General features: G+C 34.1%; 1 protein-coding gene across 8 annotated transcripts in view; it reads left to right on the top strand.

Moving 5' to 3' along the window:
* CCDC91 (coiled-coil domain containing 91) overlaps positions 1-12718 on the top strand; it is a 332875-nt gene that overhangs the window by 200121 nt on the left and 120036 nt on the right. For all 8 annotated transcript variants that reach the window (XR_005379978.1, XR_005379979.1, XR_005379981.1 and 5 more), the window contains one exon: positions 4007-4114. Coding sequence is in view for 4 of the 8 variants with exons in the window: in XM_038577155.1 (XP_038433083.1) it covers positions 4007-4114 (108 nt within the window). In the remaining 4 variants the exon portion in view is untranslated. The remainder of the gene's footprint in view (positions 1-4006; positions 4115-12718) is intronic.

Genomic DNA, 12718 nt, shown 5'->3' on the forward strand with positions numbered 1-12718 from the left:
TAAAAATATATATCTGGGACACCTGAGTGGCTCAGTGGTTGAGCGTCTGCCTTCGGCTCAGGGCGTGATCCCAGAGTCCCCACATCAGGCTCCTTGCAGGGAGCCTGCTTCCCTCTGCCTGTGTGTTTCTCTCTCTCTTTCTCTCTCTCTCTCTCTCTCTCTGTCTCTGTGTGTGTGTGTGTGTCTCGTGAATAAATAAAATCTTTACTATATATATATATAGCATACTATATAGTACTGCTTATGAATAATTGTTAGGGTGGGGTAGTTTTGACTTCGTATATTTGTTTTCTGTGAATCTAGTAATTGTAGAATTTATAACATACTTTTCCTTCCAAAGACTCTGTAGTCCTTTACAAACTTAATTTATTCAAAATTTGCCCTATGGGATAGAAAGGATGGACATTTCTAGTCTAAAATAATAACTTAAAAAGTTGAAATCCCTGGTAGAGATTAAATGTACTTAGCAACAAATTTAATAAATGGACTTTGTAATTATACTTTGAAGCTTAGTGAGCTTTCCGATGAGTATTGGTGTTATTCATACTATGATCTTTTTTTTTTTCTTTCAGGATTTTATTTAAATTCTAATTAGTTACAATATAGTGTAATATTAGTTTCAGGGGTAGAATTTAGTGATTTTTAAAAATACTAATCTTAATCCAAGAATCATCATTCATCAAACAGCTATTGCCTGTGTCTGGTGTGTACAAGGAACTTTGTAGAAAGCTGTGTATGATACACAAAGATGAGTAAGTTAAACCTACAATCTTGTTTGCATATTTCAAATTCTTCTTAAAAGAAGTATGGTCATTAGTTTTCCTAAGCTCAGTGAGTTAAATCCCCTGGGCTGACACAGACTATACCTGATAGAACTGAGGCTAAAACCTAAATGTGTTAAAAATTAATAAAATTTTCCCTGCCTTTAATAGCATTTTTCAATATAGGATGTTTGTATACATCTTTGTTTTTCTGCCTCTACAAACTATGAGGGACTTAATGCTTTTTATATTTGTTGAGGGTAGTTTAAAATTGTTTGTAAAGGAAAAATTATTTCAGGTACTTCTTTTAGTGTTGTTTCTTATATCTGATATTTGTAGACATAATTACAGAGGAAAAAATAAATTGCAGGGAAATTTTAAAATTAACGTTCATCTTTATACTTATAATACACAAGAAAGTTTTAAAGGCAATTATTGTGGTGTATTACATTGGAAAATAAGTATCCAGTTTTATAATGATAGAAATCACTGTAAAAGTAGTGGCTAGTATCAATTTGTGTTTGTAGTGTGTCCATAATGATTAATACTGTAGTTCTAAAGAAAGTGTTGGGAAGTTACCTCTTTTATTTCGACTGTGACACTAATATTACAATGTTCAATAGTAGTAGGCTACATTTTAAACAATCTTGTTACTGCATACAAGGTTTTTTAAATATTTGACATGTGCTTGTTTTAGTACCATCCTGCCTCCACTCTTAACTCCAGCTATTCTTACCTATTTAATATTCTTTACATATAACAGTGAGCCTTACAGGCAGACTTTGGGCATATTTTCTTTGATACATACCTTGCATATACCTAGGGTATGTGGTTATCTAGAGAATGTTTCTCTTCAACAACAGACTGAACTCAATGAGGAAGACTTTTTTTTTTTTTTTTTTTTTTTTTTTTTTAATCTTTGTATTCTTAGTACCTACCTTCATGTCCCTTTTGTAGATGGGTGGATTTAAGTAACTGAGTGGTGCTAAGATGAGAGGTTTGAACTATAAGAAGGCTGGTTACTTCTGCATAGCTTTTCACCATGTTCCATAACCACAGCTGTGACTGTTGACACATTATTCTATAGTGCTTATCTTCTTGAAGTTTGGAAGAAGTTGAGTATATGGTATACAAATCAATCACTAGGAAAAAATATCATTCCATTGTGTTTCTTTTTTTTAAGATTTTATTTATTTATTTTAGAGAGATTGAGAGCACACATGTGCAAATAGGGAGAGGGGGAGGGGGGCAGGGGAGGGGAGAGAATCTCAGGCGGTCTCAGCTCTGAGTGCAGGGCTCAACACAGAGGCTTGATCTTACCACCCTGAGCTCATGACCTGAGCAGAAACCAAGAGCTGGAAGCTTAACAACTGAGCACCCAGACACCCTTCCATTGTGTTTCTTAATTATGATGAGAAAAAGTTTTAGTTCATTAAGTCACCTGTTCCTCCAAAGGATATAATCTACTGAAAATCTATATAATCTACTAAAGCAGGGTATTTAAACTGTGCGATTATTTGAAACCATGGCCAATAGGGAAGTGAAAAGTCCTTTCCATTAAGCAAAACAATTTTGTCATATCCAAGTCCCAAAAAAAGAATGGCATTTTTTTCTATCTACAGAAGATGTTGTGAATATACCCAAGAGAATTATCTATAACTATGATGTTCTTTAAATTTTCCAAGGTCCAACAAACAGTATATTTTGCCAAAGTTAAATTATAATTTTACATTAGCTAGCCATGGTTTAAGAGGTTAAATTTTGAAGCCTTATATAAATTAATCATTGTAGAATCTTTATTATTATTTTTATTTTTTATGTTTTATTTTATTTAAATTCAATTTGCCAACAGTTATGGAATCTTTAGAGGATATATAATGTGTAAATGAAGGGCTGAGGCAGTTGTATTAAGCACTTCTTTAAATTTTAGTTAAAAATTTCGCTCAGAGTTTTGTTTTCCTTTACTAGTTGGCTAGTAATTATGCAACTTCAGAGTGACAACTATTGAATTATAGGAGTGGTAGCATCATCAGACAGTTTAACATTTGCAAAACAAGGTTAATTATCTGAAAATTTGAGACTTGTCCGGAGGTTTAAAAAAATATTTTTGTCTCAGTTTTTAAAAATATGTGCATATTTATTTAGTTCCTTAATGCATGTTGTTTCCAACCAAGTAAATCTATTTTCAAACAGAGATTATTTAAGAGATTTGGCTTATTTTTCTTTTCTTGGTGCATGTGCCAAAGGTCTGTTTTCTATAAGACATGTGTCTGTTTCAACTTACTATTTTGATTATGAGTAGTTTATTATCCAGATAGACCTTCAAAAATAGAATGTTTGCTAAAGAATTCTTATGTATATGGTTGAGTACATATTTTAGAATGATTTAGGATTTATAAATAGCATGTAATATAATATTGGGAACATGTTAAGTATAACATATAATGCTTTAATAAAAAGGAGAGAAAAAAGATGATAATGTTCTAAGCATTTCCAATAAGGAAGTGCGTGGGTGGAACATCTTCAAATGCTGATTTGGCTTCCCTTAGAACAGTGTTAATGTCCTTATATTTAACTGACTCAGGTTCCAGCATTTACACTACCCACTTCAGTTTGTCCAGTCTCCCAAGTTTTATTACTTTTTATGAATACTGCCTTGAGATTCTGACTTCCACACTTTGACTTCTACCTTTTTATATTAGGGGCGTGAACTTCCTGGGGGGCAGTTCTTTTATGTATGAAATTGCTCAGAGTTTCCATCTGCTTTTACTTGACTTGTGGTCTTGAAGATCATGCTTGGCCCATGGGACATTACAGTGTGCCGAGAGGATGTGGAGTTTTGTCAGCCAGTGAAATATGTCTGTTTTTTTTTCTTTCTTTCTTTCTTTTTTTTTTTTTCTTTTCAGCAGCTTTCATACACTCCTCATCCTGTGTGGTCTTCAGTAAACTGAATTTATATTTAACAGAACTACTCACCCTCTTTATCATTTTCTATGACTTGGCCTTTTTTAAGGAGAAGGTGTGTGGAAGTAACATCTGAGCCAAAAAGCTGTAGTGTTGGCAATAGGAAAACCTAAAACTGAAAGCTTCAAGTAGGTTATATATGAATGTGTTCAATATTCACACATGTGTGTTTTGTAATGCTGAAGAGTATCCTATTTAAGATACGTAAAACTGTCAAAAAAAAAATCCTTATGCCAGCAGTAGACTCTGTGATCCCAATGACTTTTTGTGCTTGTTTTTAGGCACTACTACAGTCTTCAGTTAAGCAGCAAGTAGAAGCTATTGAAAAACAGTACATTTCTGCAATTGAGAAACAAGCACACAAGTGTGAAGAGCTGTTAAATACTCAGGTAATAAAATTGCACATCCATTATATATTGACACTTTTCTTCTGACTCTCCTCCCCTGAGAGCTCTATAACTGTTTATTCGGTTTCGTGCCATTTACTTTCCCTGGTGGATTTTGGAGAAAAAAAAATATGCTTGTGTAAACTTAATGTTAAAGCTTGGGAGATTTATAAAAGACTAAAAATAGAGCTAAAGGCCTAAAATGCCTGGCTCTCCCACAAATTAATGATGATTCTTATGTTAATTTCTCACTTATAATATTATTCAACAAATAACAGAGACAAAGAGATGACTATGAGTGTATTAGGGCATGGAAAATGAGTTTTAGGAGTCTAAGACTTATAAATAATATTTAAATTTTTAAAGGCACTTACTCATGTTTGAGTTACTTTTCATCACATATAGGCACTGGTTTCTATTTGAATTTTTTGTTTCTCTTCTTGATTTAATGTCTTAGAAGACGTTAAAAACATTATTCGCTTATTTACATTGAACAAGCAATTGAAGGACATTTGTGGAGGTGTTATATAAGTAATATATTCTCAGAAATACTTTTCAATAACATGAAATTTGGTAGGTGATAATAAAATAAGATTTATTCATTTATTTATGAATTTATTTATTTGAGAGAGAGAGAACAAGCACACACACAGAGGGAGAGTGAGGCTTGGACCAGACCCCCCCTCTGAGCAGAGACCCCAATGCCCAGGAGCCCCAAGGTCATGACCTGAACTGGAGGCAGACACTTAACCAATTCAGCCACCCAGGAGCCTCAAAACCAGCTTTATTTAAGGGAGCTCTTTTATATTATGGGAAGAAAATACACTAAGAATTTGGAAAACAGAGTTAGGGGTAGAATTTAAATGGAGACTTATAAATATGCTAGCCCATCCCTGAGATGGGGTCAATTCTATTAAATTTTTTCAGTGTCGTTTTAATAAATGGCTTGAGAGAGGAAATACACAGGCAATTTTACAAGTTTAATACAACAATTATATTCTTTTGGGTGGTGAAATACTAAGTCATCAGAGGTATGAAGTGTATGACTTTGTAAATGGACAGAGGAATCACAGAGATAAACTAAGGTCACAGAACTGTGAAACAGCAGAAAGCATATATTGGCCAAGATGGGCCAGGTTATACCCTAAACTCTCTGGCTTCAGACAGCAAAGATTTATATCTTACTCATGCTACGTATACACTGAGGGTTGTCTTGGGGATTGGTGCTATGTTGTCCTTACCCTAGTAGTTCCTTTGTGGAACATTACCTGTTATCATTGCAGAGTGAAAAGAACCCCAGTCTTTTGCTACTAGTAATTCAATATTCTGGAGTGGAAATGGCACTTTGACTCTCAGTTTTTATCCATAGTACTTCACTTCAACATAGTGGGGCCAGCTAGTGAGATCCTACTATGAATCCGGAGGGGAGAAAGCAGGAAATACTTGGTTAGCAGCACTAGTTATCCCACAGTTGGCCCTTATGGTTGCCAAATATTCCCAGTCTCCATCTTACAGGCAAATTTACTTACCCTGTCTCCTTAGGAGAAAATCTGAAAGTTCTGACCAGCTATGGCCTCAAGTTCAAAAGTCCAGGATGTTTAGATGATAGATAGGGAATGATGTACTACAGTCTCTACATTATCAAGTCCAGATATATAGGCCTCTTTGACCTAAAGAACTAGAAACTAAAATATATGTTGTTTACCTTCAACATATTTGGTCTACAGTGGCAATATAAAGGTATTTACTATAAATGCTCTTTGTAGGAAGAATGAAGAATCAGAGACGCACAGCTATTATTAGTATGTAACAATTCTAAAATCTCAGTGGACTCTCAGATTAAGTAAGATCTCTATTATGCAGATAGGATTGCTCTTTGATTGACCATGATTCTCTGTTTAGGGTTTAGGCACAGGTTTTCTAGTCCATTGTTCTTTATGATCATATAGATTTTAAATTTTTCAGTATCTTTGTTGGCTATATCTGAGTATTGGTGATTATACCATTTCTCAGACTGCTTTTTATTATAAAAAATTGGGATTCATGGGTCATTTTATTTTTTTATTTAAAAATATTTATTTATTAGAGAGAGAGCACAAGAGCAGGAAGGAAGGGCAGAGGGAGAGGTAGACTCTTCTCTGAGCAGAGAACTCGACTCGGGGCTCCATCCCAGGACTCAGAGATCAAGACCTGAGCTGAAAACAGATGCTTAACCAACTGAGCCACCCAGGTACCCTGGCATGGGTCATTTTAGATAGCATACAGTGACAGTTCAGGGTAATGGTTCTTTTGGCTCCTTATCTGTTTGATTACAATCAGCTCCATTTGTCAAAGACACACTCACAGTTATTTTATAGATCTATTGCCTACCTTTAATATATTTATATGCTTTTCACCCCTATATTTATTAGCCTATTTGTCTGTGTCTTACTCTTTTTCTGATTAAAAATAACTTCATTTATCAAACCTGGGTTGAAGAAACTCCAGCGGTCTCCTTTTTCCAAACTGTTCCAAATGAAGGTATGTACAGGGCAGTCACAGCTTTATTGGGTCTGTGCTTGGAGACATTTGAATTGATAGAATCTTCAACAGTGGGTGTGGCTAACATATACATGGTTTACTAATTGCTGTAGGGTTGAATTAAGCTGGTCTTTGTTGCTTCAAAGCCCTACATTTTCTCTTTTATAAGTTGGGGTTGGGAAGGTGGTTATTCCTGCAAGTCCTCAAATTTCTTAACTTTTCCTGTTACCTATAACTCGATTTTTATGAATTATATTTTTCTTGTGAATTCATTGCTGAACTTTCTTTTTCTTACAGTGCCTTGTCAGAAAATAGCCATTTTTTTTGAGCTAATAAATGAATTCAGCACAGTGGTAGGTTAAAAGATCAACAAACAAAAGTCAGATGTGTTTCTATATACTCTCAATGAATATTCAAAAAAGAAATTAAGAAAGCACTTCAGGGGTGCCTGGGTGGCTCAGTCAGTTAAGTGTTTGCCTTTGGCTCAGATCATGGTCCCAGGGTCCGGATTGAGCCCCAAATCTGGCCTCCCTGCTTCTCCCTCAATCCCTCCCTCCTCCTGATTTCTCTCTCTCTCTCAAATAAATAAACTCTTCAAAAAAAAACAAAACAAAAGAAAAAAAAGAAAGCAATTCGGTTTACATTAGCTTCTTAAAGAACAAAATACCTGGCAGTGAATTTAACCCAGAGGGTGAGAGGTTTATCCACTAAAAACTACAAAACTGGGGTGAAATAATTAAAAATAACCTATATAAGTGGAAGGACATTCTGTGTTCATCAATTGGGAACATTGGGTGAAGAGCAATCCAAGATTACCTCAGGATATTTTAAAGATCAGAAGCAGTTCTGTATGATGAAAGCTATTTAAAAAACTAAACACTAAGAGGGGTTGTGACCACTAGGTAAAATCACATAAAGTGTAGAAACAGTGATCTCACACTTGTTTCTCTAATCATATTTTATTAGATGCCATTTGAAATTTGAAGTTAGTAAACTTAATTTACAAAAATAACAGCTGGATGTTTCCTTAGAAATAGTTTAGCCTTTGTGGGTATGTGTGTGTGTGTGCACATGTGCTGGCATACCTTTCTCTTTTTTTTTTTTTTTTCAAATTAAGAATTTATGGGAAAAGCAAGTAAACACTAATTCAGAGTAATTACAAGCAGGTGTCTGGAATCTGACTGCCTGACTTTGTCACTTTGTAACTATGTCACTATGTAACTATGTTAGTGTGTCACTATGTAACACACTGACTTTGTGTTACTATGGAATGTCCTTAGCCTCTTTGTGCCTCATTTTTCTTATCTTTAAAATGTATACACAAGTAATTCCTACCTCCTGGAATTGTTATGAATATTATATAACATCAGATTTGCATAGTGCTTAGACTAAAACCTGACGCATTCTAGGTGTTCAGCGGATACTGGCTGAATTATTTTCATCTTTGTTATTCTTGGTCAAGATACTCTTGGTCAAGGTATGGCTACTCCCAAAACCAGAGTTAGAACTCACGTTTTCTTTTTTCCAGCCTGTAAAAGAAAGGCTACTTATTTTTAGTTCATATATTATCTGTGTTTGATTGTAAAAAGTCAACCTATTTTAATTTTTATGCATTTACTTTGGGGCCTCGTGTAGTATTTGAATGCTAGATCAGCCTTTTGTCTTTCACTCTTTTCCTTATTTAATGAGAGCCTTTTATATGACTGGCATTCTGCTGGATTAAATGGATATAACATGAGCAAGACCCAGTCTTTCCATTAATATTAATAAGCAGGGGGAAACCGATGATACTACTGTAAAACTGTGGTAAATTATGATGAAATAAATGTTTTGTTAAAGGGGTATATAATTCCTTCCTATATAGTGAGGGACCACTTATTGGACTAATGATGAGTTCTTTCAGGGTTTATGGGTCTAAGTGAGGTCAGAACTGAGAATTTAGCAAGAGAGGTAGATGGAATAGTATATTCACAATCTTTAAGATGAGAGAGTACAACACAAATGTTTGACAAGAGGTAGTGAGGCTCTTTGAGTCTGCCAAATGAGAGATTTTATTTTATGCTGTAGAAAGGATAATAAAGGGCCTTGTCTGCCAGGTTGTCTGACTAGAAATTGGGTGCTGTTAAAAGACACTAACTAGAGAAGTGACATTTGTTGAGATTTGCATTTTAGAAATATTACTCTGGTAAAGTTTTAAAAACACTTGATGGAAGATAGTATTAGAAACACATAAATCAGTAAAAGGGCTATTACAGTTCTCATAGTGGGAATGGTGGTGGCCCAAACTAAGGTGCGTGGGAAAGAGAGATTTTGATGGTTTTGAGTCATATTAAGGGAACGGAAACCAGAGAATTTGTGGGAATAGAAGAGAGGAAGTCAGTGTTGATTGATAAAAGATATATTTACACACACACACAAACACATTTTATATACATAAATATGTATTTATATACATGAGTATGTTTTTGTGGATGGTAACCAAATCTTTGGTTTTGGCAGTTCACTGAAATAAGAAATTTAAGACCTGCAGCATGGTTAGGGTTGAAAATTTTGTGTTTTGGACATGTTGAGCTTGGAGTGCCTGTGGAATATTCAAGATCAGAGTATGTAAGAGAACTGAATACAGAGTCTGGAACTATGAGAAATCTGCTAATTATGAATTTTAAAGTCATAAATATATAGAAGGTCAGTGAAAGCATGTCTGTGGATGAGACCAGAGAATATATAGAATGAAAAACAGTTCCACCTAAGGTCTTGAGAGGGACCTCAATATGTAATGGATTGGGTAAGAGAGCTCATGAAGGAAACTGTAAACTGGCAAAAGAAAAAGGAGGAAACCTACAATACCTAGGTCATAGGAAGAGCATTTTTACAAAAATGTGAGTGGTTAACATTTTCAAATAATGCAAAATAAGCGAAGTCTGGATTTACAGATGACTGTTGGATAGGGCAAGAATGTCATTAACAATAGTTTCACTGGAATGGTGGAGGAATAAAGTAGATAATCAGATGAGAAAAAAGGAGATGAAAAAATAAAAAAAGGTCTTTGAGAAGCTTGGATGATAAACATAGAAGAGCACTGTAGGTAGAAGGAGCAATTAAGGGGAAATTTTTCCCCTTTGTATTTTGGCCAAAAGTTGAGCTCATTTAAGCATATTTATGGGCAAGAATATAGAAAAACTAAAGATTTAAAAAGAAAAAAATGGATAGATGTCCCTAAGACCGAGGAAATAATGAGTAGAGGTTAATTTTTATTAGATGAGCAAGTATTTCAATGCATGCAAGTGTGAATTTGTGCATGTGGATGAAGGGTTGTATACGTGCATAGATATAAATATAATTTTAAATATCATTCATACTTTTGAATTATAACATCATTAATTCTATTTCTGGGTTCTTTTCCAGCAGCACTTGAAAAATCAAAATTTCTATGAAGGATATATACAATATATTATTATAATCTAATAAGTGCTATTGATAGATGTATATGGAATGTTACCAAAGCACACAAAATAAACTATCTGCGTTCTTTGTCCTTACACTTTAAAAAAAAGAAAACTGAGTTTCTTTTTCTTACAGTGCCTTGTCAAAAAATGGCTAAAAGTCACCAACACATGTTTTTAATATATTATCTTCCAATATCTTCCCTTAGAACTATAAGTAGTCATTTGAATCAAGTACAGAATATAAATTCCACCAAAGTTAGGTTATGTGTTTTTTTTATATTTTCCTTTATCTTCAAAGCTTATCAGTTTTTGGGGATATGCTCTTAAGTACAGTAAAATAGGCTTGTTATTGAGAAATGTATATATCCATATGTCCAGTGTCACAATCAAGATACAGAAGATTTCCGTTAACCCCAGAAATTCTCACATGCCTTTTACAGTCATCCCCCCCTTAACACCCCTTAACAGTAGCCCCAGGCAGCCACTGATCTGTGTTTTCTTGCTATTGATTAGTTAGCTTTTATAATTTCATATAAAATGAATTAATGTGAATTTTTTGATAGCTACCTACTTTGGTTCAGTATGTTTCTTGAGATCATGTGGTTGGTTACCTGTATTAGTAATCTATACATTTTGATTGCTGAGTAGTATTCTGTATGGAGATACAGTATATTGTTTATCCATTCACTAATCCTTGGAAATTTAGATTGCTTAATGTTTGAGGCTGCTGTTGATATTTACATAAAAATCTGTGTGGGAACATATGTTTTTATTATTTTAAAATATTTAGGTTTGGAATTGCAGGATCATATGTTAAGTCTTTAACTTTACATCCAGCTTCCACACTGTTTTCCAGAGTTTTTTTTGACATATTATATTCTCATTGTAATGTATGAGAGTTCTCTTTGATCTGAATCCTATCAGCACTTGGTATTGTCAAGGTTTTTCTTGTTTTTTTTTTCAGATTTTATTTATTTATTCATGAGAGATTTATTCATGAGAGACACAGAAAGAGACAGACAGACACACACACACACACACACACACACACACACACATACACACAGGCAGAGGGAGAAGCAAGCTCCATGCAGGGAGCCTGATGTGGGACTCAATCCTGGAACTCCAGGATCACGCCTTGAGCTGAAGGCAGATGCTCAACCACTGAGCCACCCAGGCATCCCAAGGTTTTTCATTTTAGCTTTTTGTCTTCCTTGGATGGGGAATGGTATCTTAACTGCTTTTATCTGAATAACTATTGGTGATAAGCATCTTCTCATGTGCTTACTTACCATTTGCATATTTTCTTTTGTGAAGTGTATGTTTCAGTCTTCCACTCATTTTATTTTGTCGTCTACCTTCATAATTTTAGTTGTTTTTATAAATTCTAGATGTCAGTCCTTTGTGATAATATGCATTATGAATATTTCCTCGGTTTCTGGTTTCCTTCTCACTTTGTTTATGGTGTCCTTAGATAAATACTGTTTAATTTTGATGAATCCAAACTTACCTTTTTTTTTTCTGGATCATACTTTTGATGTATCAAAAATCTTTGCCTAACCCTAAGTCACAGTGGTTTTCTTCCATATTTTCAATAAGAAGTTTTATATATTTTCTTAGGTTATGTATGTGATCTATTTTTTAATTTGCTTGGTGGGGTGTAATGAGATAGTCAAGATTTTCTTCCCTTCCAATGACCTCCAATATGAATATCCATTGATTTCAGCACCACTTAAAAAAAAACACACACACACAAAAGTATCTTCTCCTTCATTGTATTGCCCTCACATCTCTGGAGAAAATAATTTGACCATATGAGTGCAGATTTCTGGATTCTTAATTTTGTTCTCTTGACCTGCTATTTTTCAACCTTGGCAATATTGACATCTGGAGTTGAATGATTCTCTGTTACAGAAGGCTGTCTTGTGCACTGTAGGATATTTAATAACCTACTTTACTCCACCCCCTAGGTGCCAGTAGCATATGCTTTGTTGTGATAACCAAAAATGTCTCCAGATTTTGCTAAATGTCCCATGGGAGAATGCAGGTAGTAAGTCACCCTTGGATGAAAACCACTTATGTGATCTTGTTTTCTGTCTGTATACCAATACCATACTCTCTTGATTATAGCTTTATAGTAAGTCTTAAAATAATGTGTGTAAGAACTTCAACTTTATTCTTGAAAATTGTTTGGTTAGCCTAGATGATATGCATTTACTTATACATTTTATACTCAGCTTGTCAGTCCATTTAAAAAAAAAAAGCCTATTGTGATTTTGATTGGAATTGCGTACTCTATAGGTAAATTTAGGAAAAAAAAAACCTTCCATCTTAATGATACTGAATCTTCCAATATCTGTGAACATAGTATTTTTTTCCATTTTATTAGGTCATATATAATTTCTCAATAATGTTTTGTAGTTTTCAAGATACAGACCCAGGCATACTATGTTAAATTTATTTGTAGGTGTTTCAATTTTAAAATGCTATTTATAATAGCATTCAGATTTTCTTTGCTAGTATATTAATGTAGTTGTTTTTGTATATTGATTTTCATCCTGAGATCTTAGTAAATTTACTTTTTAAGTCTGTAATTTTTTTTTGGTTCATTTCCTAGGATTTTCTCGGAAAATGTCATCTG

This window comes from Canis lupus, chromosome 27 (assembly GCF_011100685.1).
Source record: "Canis lupus familiaris isolate Mischka breed German Shepherd chromosome 27, alternate assembly UU_Cfam_GSD_1.0, whole genome shotgun sequence".
NCBI classification, from domain to species: Eukaryota; Metazoa; Chordata; class Mammalia; order Carnivora; family Canidae; genus Canis; species Canis lupus.